The following is a 13,314-nucleotide window of genomic DNA, read 5'->3' as shown; positions in this document are numbered from 1 at the left end:
GAAACTCTGTCTAAAAAAAAAAAAAAAAAAAAGTTTCTGCTGAGAAGTGGTTCGGTTGTTACAAATCGTTTTTGTGGTTGGAATGTTTTTGTTTCCTCCAAAGTTCCTGTTGAAACTTAACCCCTAGTGCAATAGCATTAAGAGGTAGGACCTTTAAGGAGGTAATATTAGGGATCAGCACCTTTAAAAAAGGGCCGGAGGGCACGAGTTCAACCTTTTTTGTTCTGTTCCTTCTTCCCTGTGAGGAAACAGCATTCTAGGTATTGGAAGCAGAGACTGGGCCCTCAGCAGACACTAAACCTGCTGGTGCATTGATCTTGTATTTCCTGGACTCCGGAACTGTGAGGAAATAGATTTATGGGTTTTTTTTTTTTTGTTTGTTTGTTTTTTGGAGACAGAGTCTTGCTCTTTCAACCAGGCTTGAGTGCAGTGGTGTGATCTCAGCTCACTGCAACTCTGTCATCTCTCCCCACCCCCCCATTTCAAGCAATTCTTCAGTTTCCTGAGTAGACTGATGGCCATTTTATGTTAGTTTCTCAATGAAAACAGATTGGTTCTAGACCACTCAGGTGGTATAAATTTGAATTCTGAATTCAAGTGAGAGCAGGTCTAAGATTATAAATTCTCTAGGGATAATCCTCCTTTAACTCCTAATGGATCCCAGGTCCTGTTATCTCCCTGTATCAGGGAGGTGACTATTTTCATTAGTTATCCTGAAGCTGTAGTTCTCCAGTAGTCCTTGCTTTAGACTGGGGACTGGAGTCTCATTTTCAGCTTACCATCTCTGTTGGGTCCAAAATCTTGTCTCTCATACTTGCGTGAGTGTTAGAACCAAAACTCCTTGGTTCTGGAGACTGGAAAAACACTAATATGGATAGCTCAGTTGTAGTTTAAATTTAATATTCTTTTTCATTTAGTTGTCTTTTTCCTGTAGTTTTAGCTGGAATGTCACTTACTTTCTGTGTGATCAACTATACATTTTAAGTGATGGTTACATTTTATTCAGTATTTTTAGATGTTTATAGTATTAGAGGTTTTCCAGGTTATCTGGTTTGCCATACTGGTAAAAATGGAAGTCTCTTGTCTGCTTTTTAATTTTGTAGGACTTATTGTTCATGAAAGTTATTTAAAATACATTTATTAATACATTCTCCTATTTTTAAAAATGAGAAATTTACATACAAAGCTAAACCTTCCCCTTTCTCTCTTTCCTTGGGGTACTGTTATATGTTTGGTCTATAGTCCCAGTGAAATGGCTTGAAACAAACCCGTCTCCATATCAGCCTGAATATCTGGGGCATTTCTTTTACAGTGCCAGAGGATACATTTTGTAGAAGCTGGCTGTTGGCTGGGTTGGGCCAACTCATACCTGATTTCCACTTATGAATATATTTTTGGGAGAAGAGATATTGAAAACAGGTGTGGGGAGATTGCTTTAGTATATTGTGAAGCTCACCATTTATAGCAAGGCACGTGGGTTAATTTGTATCACTTTTAAGTCACAGTAGCTCATGAGAGAGAATATATTTTTTTAAATAATAATCTTAGGATGGTTTATTGCTTTGTTACCAGGATCTTTCCACATACTGTCTCAGAACAACACTGAGGAGAAATATGGTAGACATCATTATGCCCATTTTCCTACTAAGTAAAACTGAGGCTCAGTTTACATTGTTAATGACTCTCCTGAGATTATGCAGGTGGCAGATGGTAATGATGTTATTATACCCTACCATGAGACTTGAGGCCTTCTATCTATCTATCTATCTATCTATCTATCTATCTATCTATCTATCTATTTATTTATTTTTAGGACGGAGTCTCGCTCTGTTGCCCAGGCTGGAATGCAGTGGCACAATCTCGGCTCACAGCAGCTACTGCCTCGTGGGTTCAGGTGATTCTCCTGCCCCAGTCTCCTGAATAGCTGGGATTACAGGCGTGCACCACCATGCCCAGCTAATTTTTGTATGTTTAGTAGAGATGGGGTTTCACCATGCTGAACAGGCTGGTCTCGAGCTCCTGACCTCATGATCTACGTCGGCCTCCCAAAGTGCTGGGATTGCAGGCGTGAGCCACCACGCCCAGCCAAGGCTTTCTTATATGTCTTTTTGCCATGTTGCCACTGGTGATATTCTTTATTAGGGCAAAACTAGGTATCAACTCATTATCGGCTCTATAGAATCAGTCTTTTCTTGCAGGTTTATTCAAGTCATTCATTCAGCAGGTTTGAGCCTCTGCTGTGTTCTAGGCACCAGAAACAGATAGGAGCTCTTTTCTATAACTGGGAGGAAAGTGCAGGTTTGACATTTGCTGATTGATGTTCTCTCCACTTTCCTCTGTAGAGTGATGATGCTCTCCAGCTGCCAAAGAAGATTGTGGTTGCCAAGAGAAAGGTAACCATTTCTCATCCCCTTGAGTGGAATTGGATGCCTCTAGGAGCGCACACTGGCTGGCAGTAGACATGGCCGAATTTACAAGCTACAAGGAGACGGCCTCCAGCCGCCACTTGCGGTTTAAGCTACAGAGTCTAAGCCGCCGCCTTGATGAGTTGGAGGAAGCCACAAAAAACCTCCAGAAAGCAGAGGATGAACTCCTGGATCTCCAGGACAAGGTGATTCAGGCGGAAGGTAGCAACTCAAGCATGTTGGCGGAGATTGAAGTGCTGCGCCAGCGGGTGCTAAGAATTGAAGGCAAAGATGAGGAAATTAAGAGAGCAGAGGATCTGTGTCGTCTGATGAAGGAGAAACTTGAAGAGGAGGAAAACCTCACCCGGGAGCTGAAATCTGAGATTGAGCGGCTTCAGAAACGAATGGCTGAATTAGAGAAGCTAGAAGAGGCCTTCAGCAGGAGTAAGAATGACTGTACCCAGCTGTGTCTGAGCCTGAATGAGGAGAGAAATTTGACCAAGAAAATCTCCTCTGAGCTGGAAATGCTCAGAGTCAAAGTGAAGGAACTAGAATCTTCTGAGGACCGCCTGGATAAAACTGAGCAGAGTTTAGCATCGGAGTTAGAAAAGCTGAAATCGTTAACTCTGAGCTTTGTAAGTGAGAGAAAATACTTGAATGAGAAGGATAGAGAAAATGAGAAATTGATAAAAGAACTCACTCAAAAACTAGAGCAGAACAAAAAAATGAACCGAGAATATACAAGGAATGCTTCTAATCTGGAAAGAAATGACCTACGGATTGAGGATGGCATCTCTTCCACGTTGCCGTCCAAAGAGTCAAGAAGGAAGGGGGCTCTGGACTATCTAAAGCAGGTGGAGTATGAAACAAGAAACAAATCAGAAAATGAAAAGAACCGAAACCAGGAAGACAACAAAGTCAAAGACCTTAACCAAGAGATTGAGAAACTGAAGACGCAAATCAAACACTTTGAATCATTGGAAGAAGAGCTTAAGAAAATGAAGGCCAAAAATAATGACCTTCAGGATAATTACCTAAGTGAACAAAATAAAAACAAGTTATTAGCCAGCCAACTGGAGGAGATAAAGCTACAAATCAAGAAACAAAAAGAGTTAGAAAATGGGGAGGTAGAAGGCGAAGATGCTTTCCTGTCCAGCAAAGGCAGACATGAGAGGACTAAGTTTAGAGGCCATGGAAGTGAAGCTCCTGTGTCCAAGCACACAGCACGGGAACTGTCTCCTCAGCATAAGCGGGAACGACTCCGGAACAGGGAGTTTGCTAACAATGAGAACTCTCCTCTGAGCAACAGGCAGGTTTCTTCTCCCAGTTTCACCAACAGGAGGGCAGCAAAAGCTGCTCACCTGGGGGCAAGTACAGACAGTGGGACTCAGGAGACAAAGAGAACTGAAGACCGATTTGCACCCGGATCCTCCCAGAGCGAAGGGAAGAAGTCTAGGGAGCAGCCCTCGGTGCTTAGTCGCTACCCCCCAGCTGCTCAGGAGCACAGTAAAGTGTGGAAGGGGACTCCCAAGCCGGGCACCGAGAGTGGACTGAAGGGAAAAGTAGAGAAGACAACACGAACATTTAATGACACCACCCATGGATCAGTTCCCAGTGATGCACTGGGTAGAGCTGACAAGGCTTCTGACACCTCCTCTGAGACTGTGTTTGGCAAGAGGGGACACGTGCCTGGCAATGGAAGTCAAGTAACTCAGGCTGCAAACTCTGGATGTTCTAATAAGACCATTGGAGCTCTGGCCTCATCTCGAAGATCCTCCTCAGAAGGGCTCTCTAAAGGCAGAAAGGCTGCCAATGGCCTTGAGGCCGATACCAGTTCCCCAAATTCCAAGGCTCCTGTTTTATCAAAGTATCCTTATAGCTCTAGAAGCCAAGAGAACATCCTTCAGGGATTTTCAACCTCACATAAAGAAGGAGTTGATCAACCTGTAGCTGTTGTGATGGAAGATAGCAGTCAACATGAAGCCTTGAGGTGTCGAGTTATCAAATCCAGTGGCAGAGAGAAGCAGGACTCAGATGATGACTTGGACATAGCATCTCTTGTTACTGCCAAGTTGGTAAATACCACCATCACTCCAGAGCCAGAGTCCAGACTACAGCCTAACTCTAGAGAAAAGGCCAAATCCCGAGGGGTACCTAAAACATCCCTATTTGAGAATGATAAGGATGCTGGAATAGAGAATGAATCTGTGAAATCTCTCAGAGCCTCCTCCAATGCCATGGAGCTCCCAGATACCAATGGTGCTGGGGTAAAAAGCCAGAGGCCCTTTAGCCCCAGAGAGGCCTTGCGGTCTAGAGCTGTCATCAAGCCTGTTATCATTGATAAGGATGTGAAAAAAATCATGGGAGGATCTGGAACAGAGACTACGTTGGAGAAACAGAAACTCATCTCCAAACCAGGGCCAAACAAAGTGACAAGCAGCATTACTATCTATCCCTCTGACAGTGGCAGCCCCAGAGCTGCTCCCGGTGAGGCCCCAAGGGAGAGGCACACATCTACCAGCAATATCCAGGTGGTGCCGCCGGAGCTCACATCAGTTACCAATCACATCAGCTCTCCTTTTGAGCTCTCCATCCACAAACATGACATCACCCTGCAGCTTGCAGAAGCTGAGAGAACGGCAAATGGGCCCCTGAAGAACAGGCCAGAAACAGTGGTCTCTCGGAGCAGCATTATCATCAAGCCGTCGGACCCTGTGGAGAGGAATAGCCATGCACCTCCAGTGGAGACAATCAGGTGGAAAAGCCATAGTGCCCCTTCAGAAGTGGGCTTCTCAGATGCCAGACATGTTACTGTGCGGAATGCCTGGAAGAGTAGGCGAGACTTGAAATCTTTAGAAGACCCCCTAACTCGAATAGGTAAAAACATGGAATCTACCAATGCCTACACCCAGCGGTCTTCCACAGACTTCTCAGAACTTGAACAGCCCAGGGCCTACCTTTTTGAGCAGGGCACTCGAAGGGTAGGACTAAGTTCAGGGGATGCCACCGAGCCCTCCTCCAGAAGGACCCAAAGTAGCCTCTCTGTGTCTGAAGTGCTTACCCGTCGGAATCGGGTAGGAGACACTGTCACTGTTGTAGCCTGGAACCACTCAGCAGGCATGGTGAGTTCCATTTCTTTACCTCTCTCCCCTCTCTCTTTTCCTTTCTCTCTCCCTTTCCTTCTTTGCCTTTTTCTTTTTGTCCTCTGCTCTGGCCTGTGACTCAGGAACTTAAGAACTTTGGGACTGGAAAACACTGATTAGAACTGGTTTCCTTAGAGAACTGTTGAAAAATCAGATGGGTTTGAGCTTTCTCCTAAAGACGGTTTTTGGCAGCATGGCTTTCCAAAATCCCTTTTTACAATTTGTCTTCTTCATTTTGCTCTCATATATATAATATATATGAAGGTGACACAACAAGGAAATATGTCTTCTCTTCCCTTGGTTTGCCAGAACAGCTAAAGGAGCTCCCCAGAGGGCCTCAGCAGCATGAAAGCACAAGGAGCAGCTGTGGCTGGTGGGGAGCTCTGGGCGACAGTAGAAGGCCTGTACCCTTTCTGTAGGGAACAGTGAGGGGAGCCAGGTCAGCAAGTTTTCGGCCGCCTCAGTTAGCAGATCTTCACAGGCTGCTGGCCTCTCAGTGATGAGGGGAGCTGGGGCTTACACTGGCCCTATTTTGTAAGCTTATATCCAATTCCAAGTGACACTTTCTTTTGCCCCCCAGACAGCTGTCTGTCTCATATCAACGGTCTGAGTGCAGGGCTGGTTCAGTATGGCTCATTACAGCTTTGATAAATCCAGAACCACCTGCCTTATGTGAGTGAGGGTCAGAGTGTCAGAACAGCATCTGGAGAAGCCCTTGGGAGTGCCTTTTCAATGTGAAACCTGTTATGATGAAAAATGTCTTAAGGCCTAGACACAGTGCTCCCTTCTTTAAAAAAGCAGATGACTCTGTTGGCTTGAAAAGCCCTGTGAGTCTTTACAGGGCACTTAACACTGGACAAAAGTACTTCACTACTCACTATCTCATTCAGCCCCTTGAATATCTGCCTTCTCATATTTCAGATATAGAAGCTAAGGGCCACAGACACAAAGTATCTTACCCAAGGTCACCCAGTTGAGTTACTGGAAGAGCTAAGACATGAATCCAAGATTCCTGTCTCTAAATCCGATGCTCTTTCTACCCTGCTAACCTTTCTTACTCATACTTGTGTTATTGTTTGATCTGCATTTACTTGGAGGAACCAAGTAGAACATTAAAAAGGTAGAATTCTGGCCGGGCACAGTGGCTCACGCCTGTAATCCCAACACTTTGGGAGGCCAAGGCGTATAGAGGTCAGAAGTTCGAGACCAGCCTGGGCACTATAGTGAAACCCCATCTCTACTAAAAATACAAAATTAGTCGGGTGAGGTGGTGCATACCTGTAATTCCAGCTACTTGGGAAGCTGAGGCAGGGCAGGAAAATCGCTTGAACCCGGGAGGCAGAGATTGTGCCATTGCACTCCAGTGTGAGCGATAGAGCAAGACTCCATCTCAAAAAAAAAATTAGCCTGGCATGGTGGCGCATGCCTGTAATCCTAGCTACTCCAGAGGCTGAAGCAAGAGAATCTCTTGAATGCAAGAGGTGGAGGTTTCACTGACCTGACATCGTGCCACTGCACTACAGCCCGGGTGGCAGTGCGAGACTCCGTCTCAAAAGAAAAAAAAAGATAAAATTCTAGCAGTAGAGAGAAAGACAGCTGTTTGGGCCCTTGAAGCTTTGGACATTTAAGAGGAGAGATAAAGGATGAGAGACAGGCATGTGAGCTTTTTGGTAGCTTGTATGTGGGAAGGAGGAAGAGAGCTGTCTGGACTTCTCTTCGGCATACTCTCCTGCTCCCCACCGAGGATATGGATCTCATCCCCAGAATCATGCAGCCTACATGCCTGTGCAGAACTCAGAGACCGATGGCCCCTCCTTAGGGGTACCAGTTCCATGCCTCTATTCCAGGCTCTGTCCTCTATAAGGCTCCTGTTCAGTTGTGAGCCTCCTCCTAGTCTGCCCTGATTGTTCCCAGCAGCTTGGAGTTCCTGTTCTACCTGATTTCCAAGGAACTTACATATTGGCCCATACTCAGGCAAAAGCATATCTTTGCAGTTACCATTTGGCCTGTCTGGGCTATATCTGCTTTGGCTAGGTTGGAAAGGACCCGTTGGGGTAGCAGGTGAGGGTATCTTGTTCCTCACTTTACTGACCTCCACAGCTCAAAAACTTTTGTTACTTATTGGCACAGGAGGAAGAGGGGGAAGATTGTACACTCAGTGTCTGCAAGCAACTGCACAACTCCTTGGACCCGTCTGAACTGCCTGTGAAGCAGGGGCCGCCAGAGCCTGGTCGTGTACGGGCTGAGGAACGATTACGGCCAACCAGGCCCTGTGCTGAGGAGAACTGAGCCAATTGGTTGTCTGTTGTCTGCCCTCTGCTCCTGCTTCTCAGCTCTTCCACTGTCCTGCCCCATGGAGGATCTAAGGCCAGTTAACCAAGCAAGACACAAGGCCTTGGGCTGGGAAACTGTGGTAGAGCCAGGCTGTGGCTCAGGTAATCTTTGCCAGTTGGCCAGAGGGAATCAGAGATTACAAGCTGGACAGTCACCTAGGCCCTGCCTTCCCCAATGCACGAGTCCTCTCTCTTTCCTTGTCCCTGCCCCCCAAGTAGTTGGACCATTCTGGCCCCCAAACGGGATGATAAAGTCCCCACCACACAGCAACCATCAAAAGCTTTTCTCTGCTCCTTGGTGGCTTGTTTCTGGATCATAGGGCAGCCCCTGTCTGTGTGGTTAATGTTCTGATTTCTCAGTCTCCTCACTATATCCACCTTACTCCTCATTTGCCCTATGGGCCCAAGTACTCAGTAAGATTTACCAGCCATCAGCACCACCTAGGGGGCTTCCTTTTCCTTCTCCTTGGAGTTCTTTTCCTCAGACTTTTAAAGAAGAGGTCTGTGCTGCCTCTAAAGGATTATGAGACTACCCTTTAGGGTGAAGTTTGGCCTGGCCCCCTGGCCGACCAGTTTCCTGGGGGCAGAGCATGCAGATACCCATGCGGATACCCACTGGAATGATAGCATCCCTCCCCAACCCCGGCTCTCTCTGCTCACCTTTCAAAGGCACCTGGAGGTGCAAGCCTCATGCATCTCCTTTCCTGAGCACCAGTATTGCTGCTGGCATCACCTGTTCTCTTTCCAGTGGAGACTTCAGGCTGACTTCATCGTTTCCACCTTGGGAAAATCCCTAGACTAAGCTAGGCCTGACCCAGCACACTCTGCCTTCTAGGAAGTGCCCAGTAAGGGGGAAAGCAGACCCACAGTGACTCCCCTTTAGTCACTGCACAAGCAATAGCTCCATGAGAGGGATGGACTGTAAGACTACTCCCTCCTGTTCCTCCTCCTCCATCCCCCATGGAGGAGGCATCGCACTTTACCCCGCTGATGCATTCCTACGCAAGTGGGCCCGGGATTTCTGCAAGTCGACTATCATGACTTCGTTGGAGGAGAGTTGATACATGCATACCCATTGAGGGTCTCAGGTTTATATAGTTAAAAATGCAGCAAACCTTTCAGAAAGCCACATAAATAAATTGGCTAGGTTCCTTATACCATTCAAATGGGGAAGTTGAAAAGTATATTCTTGGCACTGCTTTTTCTGTAGCATTCTCTCAATACAAAGAAGGGATCCCCTTTCAAAGGCTATCTTTATGAAGCAGACACTATTGCCCTCAGAATGAGAGAACATTAAACTAGTAGTCTGGTAAGCTGGATTTTTTTCCCCATGGCTTTACTTCCTTGCTGTGTGACCTTGGGTGAGTAATTGTTTTCTTGGAGCCTCAGTTTCCCTATCTGTAAAATGAGTTATTTGAAATGGATGATCTCTAAGGGCACCAAATCTGGTATTCTAAGGTTCTCCTGTTTTCACTATCCATAATAGTATGGAATGGTTTCTGCTTTTGGAAGGTATCATCCACATGGGTTCTTCCCTCCTGCCCTTCATTGTTTTTCTGGGCCTTGTTTTCTAGTTTCCCCATGTTTTAATCTCATGGGGATGAGCTCAGAGGAGCTCCCTGGGTCTGTTTCCCAGTCTACAGAGTAAAGGGATTAGATCAGATGGTCTCTGAGGCTCTTTGTGGCATCAGCCTTGCCCAGTGCCCCGTGGTGTCTCCTGGCTTTCTAGGAGTCTGCATGTTATGGAAAGTACCCAAGTCTGTGTATCTCCTGTTCCTGTGCATCTCCTATGAATTTCCTGGCAAGAGGAAGACTCAAGACTTCCTCCAGAGGAATTTATCTTCTCTGCTTCCACTCAGCATGGGAAAAGGTGTTCATTCTGCCCATGTCTGCATCAGATTTGGCAGTGAGGAGGCTTGGGGAGCACCTACCTTACTTTCAGGGACAGGAATCTATTGCTCATACTTCTGTTTTCTAGAGTTTCGGCAATCTAAAGGCATTGTCATGTGGCCTGCCTTTCCTCTCCATGTCCCAGCCTCTGATGCTCAAGATGCTGTTTCCAAGATCTCTTCCTGCTGCTTCTCCTGGCTCACTGGCCAGAAACTAGCTCACTCAAGGCTGCAATCTCTCATTGCAGCCTCCCTGCCATTCTCCTTCACTGGTTGGCAACTTTGAGAGTTCAAAGGAAATCACTCTGTGGTGGTCAACTGAAGCTATAGGAAACTAGTAAGTCTGTGGCTCTTCTCTGCTGATGGAAACAGAAGGGCGCTAAACCATGCCTAAAAAGATCCCGCCAATAATTCTTGTCTTTGGGTGTTGGAGCCCTGGATTCTGGTGCTGTAGCTCCTGGTGCCAAAGTCTGGATCTTTCCACATTTCAGCAGCACCAACATCTGCTGCTACTCAGAATGCTCTGTGGAAGAGGGACAGCTGTGATGCCCTTTTGCTGGGGCTGCCATCTTGAAATCTGAGTGCAATAGGATTTGATTGTAATAGTTACTTCAGGATATTTTGTTTCTTTAATCTGCATACTTTCTAGATAGATTTTATTTTTAAATGTCCTCAGCATTGCAGAAAATAACATTGTAATAGCAAATAACAGCTGGAGGCTCAGTTTCTCTGGGCTTCCAATGGCTGGCAAGGCTGGCTCTCAAATCCCAAAGTTGGAAGGCATGTTTCTGAAAAGCAACTGAGGTGTGACTGTTTGGACCCAGACCTCATCATCAGGGGTCCTGGAGGAAGCCTCCAAGTAGAGGGGAGACCTGGTAGTTGAATAGTTGTTTAATCAAGCCAAATATTCCCACTGCCCCAGTCAACAAACCCACTTTTATGACAAGTTTCTTCTGCAGCTGGCTCTTAAATTTCACTGGCATGTATGTGGTGGTTGGAGGGTTCCTAGTGAGTCGGGGGACCTGGCAGGAGAGCTGCTTGGTTGGAAGAAGTGGAGCTGGCTTAATGCTAGCAGGTGATCTCTCCTACCTGCCTTTCTTCTTTTCTTTTTTTTTTTTTTTGCCACTCTGATACTAAACCAGAGAAAGCTGCAGGTGGATAAAGCAGCTGTGGCTGTTTTTTGCTTTTGGGTGGCAATGAAAAAGAGTCACAGTGTGGGTTAAAGGGATCTGCAGTGGGGTCAAGGATGCCACCCCACCCTCAGCTGCAGGCAAGCTTGCACATAAATCACCCCCTCTCATTGGAGTGTTAGGGATGCGAGGGGTGCTATACTGTTCTTGGACTTGTTGTCCTGGGGCAGTTTTAGTTCTTTATATTTGATGGGTCAGTGCCAAGTGCTACCACTTCCCAATAAAGGAATAGGGACCCAGACACTGGGTCCCTGGCTACCTTATGAGGTTTTGTTGTTTCTCTGACAAGATTGCTTTGGAAAGAGCTGCTTTTAGGGATTTTTTGAATACCCCGAGTGGGGAACAGGGTTCTCCTCAAAGCCTCACACCTAAGATCATAGGAAAGGGGCCCTATTTTCCTGCTGCTTCACAGCTCAGAACATATACTGAATGGAATGTATTTTTAAGAGAATAAAGTCTATTTTTTTGTATTTTAAAGATTGGGAGGGCTAAGAAGGTAGCCCTCAAACTGTTATTGCATTATAGGCCCCTTTGTTGGGGGGGGGTGCGGTCTGTTGGTCCACACCTACTCGCTCAGGCAGGTGCCCTGGTCTCACCCCTGCCCCTTGGAGTCTCGGTGCAGCAGCTTCTACATTCCTGCTCCAAGCAAGGGACCAAGGAGGCCAGAACCTGTCGCTGGAAACCAGGGCAAAGCCGTGAGCAGTGGCTCAGGGCTCCTTGGGTGCATGTGTCTAGTTGGAGCTGCCTGTCTGCATGTATCCTCTGGCTCTAATGCTCTCTGTTGGCTCTGCAGTACAATATGTAACCAATAAAGCTCCCTCGTTTCCATATACTCTGAGTCCGTGATGCCAGATTTGTTAATGTCATCCCTGCATTGGCGCAGCTCTAGTATATTTCGTTGTATGATACTTAAAATTTTACCTAACCAATTACTCATACCGTAAGGACTGGAAACAGTAACTGAGGCTTGGAAAAGGACATGCATAGGACCCACACAACTCAGCTAGAGTTATAAAAGACCTACCCTGGATTAGATACCCTAGCTCATTCCCATGAGGTACAACGTTGATGGAAGAGCTGAAGATTCAAATGCAGGTGTCTCCTTTTCATCAGTTCTTCCACTTGCCCTGATCCTGGCGTGTGGGTTCTTTCCATTACTGTCACTAATTCTAAGACAAGGGAAAAAAGCCTCCATTTTCATCTTCCAATCAGACCACCAATATATATATTATCCCTTAACTCATACTGAGAATAAAACTGCGTTTAAGGGAGATTACATGCATTTGTAGTAACACTTTATCTGTTAGGAGCCCCTGGGAAGGAACGGCATGTAACATGTTTTTACCTTATATGGCAAAAGGGACTTTGCAGGTAAGGATTCTGGGATGAGGGAGATCATCCTGGATGATCCATGTGGCCCTTAAATGCAGTCAATCACAGGCAGTAAGTAACCTTTTAAGAGGGAGACGGAAGATTTGACTACAGGCAATGTGATGATGGAGGTGGAAGCAGAGACTGGAAGGCATGTGCTCTGAGGATGAAGGAAGGAGCCACAAGCCAAGGAACATCATCCCTAGAAGCTGAAGAGGGCAAGGAAACGAAACCATTCCTCTCTGAGAGCCTCCATAATGAATGCAGCCCTGCAGACCCATTTAGACGGCATCAGAACTTCTTTAGGAGAACAGATTTCGTCGGCCTTTTGTTTTTTGAGATGGGAGTCTCACTCTGTCACCAGGCTGGAGTAGTGGTGCGATCTTGGCTGACTGCAACTTCTGCTTCCTAGGTTCAAACGATTCTCCTGCCTCAGTCTCCCAAGTAGCTGGGACTATAGCCATGTGCCAGCATGTCCAGCTAATTTTTGTATTTTTAGTAGAGATGGGGTTTCACCATGTTGGCCAGGATGGTCTCAATCTCTTGACCTCATGATCCACCCACCTCAGCCTCCCAAAGTGCTGGGATTACAGGCATGAACCACTGCACCCAGCTGCCAGATTTCTGTTTTTTAAAAAGCCACTAAGTTTGTGGCAATTTGTTAAACCACCTAAGTTGCCTAAGCCCTTGATCATCATATGTAGTACTTCCCAAAATGTGTACCACCACCTTTAGCAGAATTGGGAAGTTAGCACATACCCATGGAGGAAATCAGGAATAAAGGCAGACTGGTCTCCCAAAGGCCCAAACTTTGTTTCAGCTCTTGTGTTTTATCTTGAAAGTGCATCAGGTTTCCTAATAACCATGTTCTTGGCACCCTACCCAACATGGGGAAGTCTAGTCCACTGACCAGAAAGTCCACTGCTTCTATAGGACCACCCCATCTTCTGACCTGATCAAACCATTTTTCTCTTTATATAAAC

General features: G+C 46.3%; 1 protein-coding gene across 2 annotated transcripts in view; it reads left to right on the top strand.

Annotated features, from left to right (window-relative positions):
- Positions 1–11,794, top strand: part of LUZP1 (leucine zipper protein 1) — a 95,492-nt gene extending 83,698 nt beyond the window's left edge. Inside the window, exons 2-3 of one of the 2 annotated variants that reach the window (XM_017534503.2) lie at positions 2,343–5,527; positions 7,679–11,794. In XM_017534503.2, coding sequence (XP_017389992.1) covers positions 2,462–5,527; positions 7,679–7,837 — 3,225 coding nt within the window. In that variant the 5' untranslated portion in view covers positions 2,343–2,461 and the 3' untranslated portion in view covers positions 7,838–11,794. The remainder of the gene's footprint in view (positions 1–2,342; positions 5,528–7,678) is intronic. The other variant, XM_017534504.2, reaches the window with a different exon arrangement.
- The last annotated feature ends 1,520 nt before the right edge of the window (positions 11,795–13,314 follow it).

Source organism: Cebus imitator, unplaced genomic scaffold (genome assembly GCF_001604975.1).
Source record: "Cebus imitator isolate Cc_AM_T3 unplaced genomic scaffold, Cebus_imitator-1.0 Scaffold87, whole genome shotgun sequence".
Classification (NCBI taxonomy): Eukaryota; Metazoa; Chordata; class Mammalia; order Primates; family Cebidae; genus Cebus; species Cebus imitator.
The sequence above is the reverse complement of the archived record's forward strand: the minus strand, read 5'-3'. Positions and strand labels throughout refer to the sequence as shown.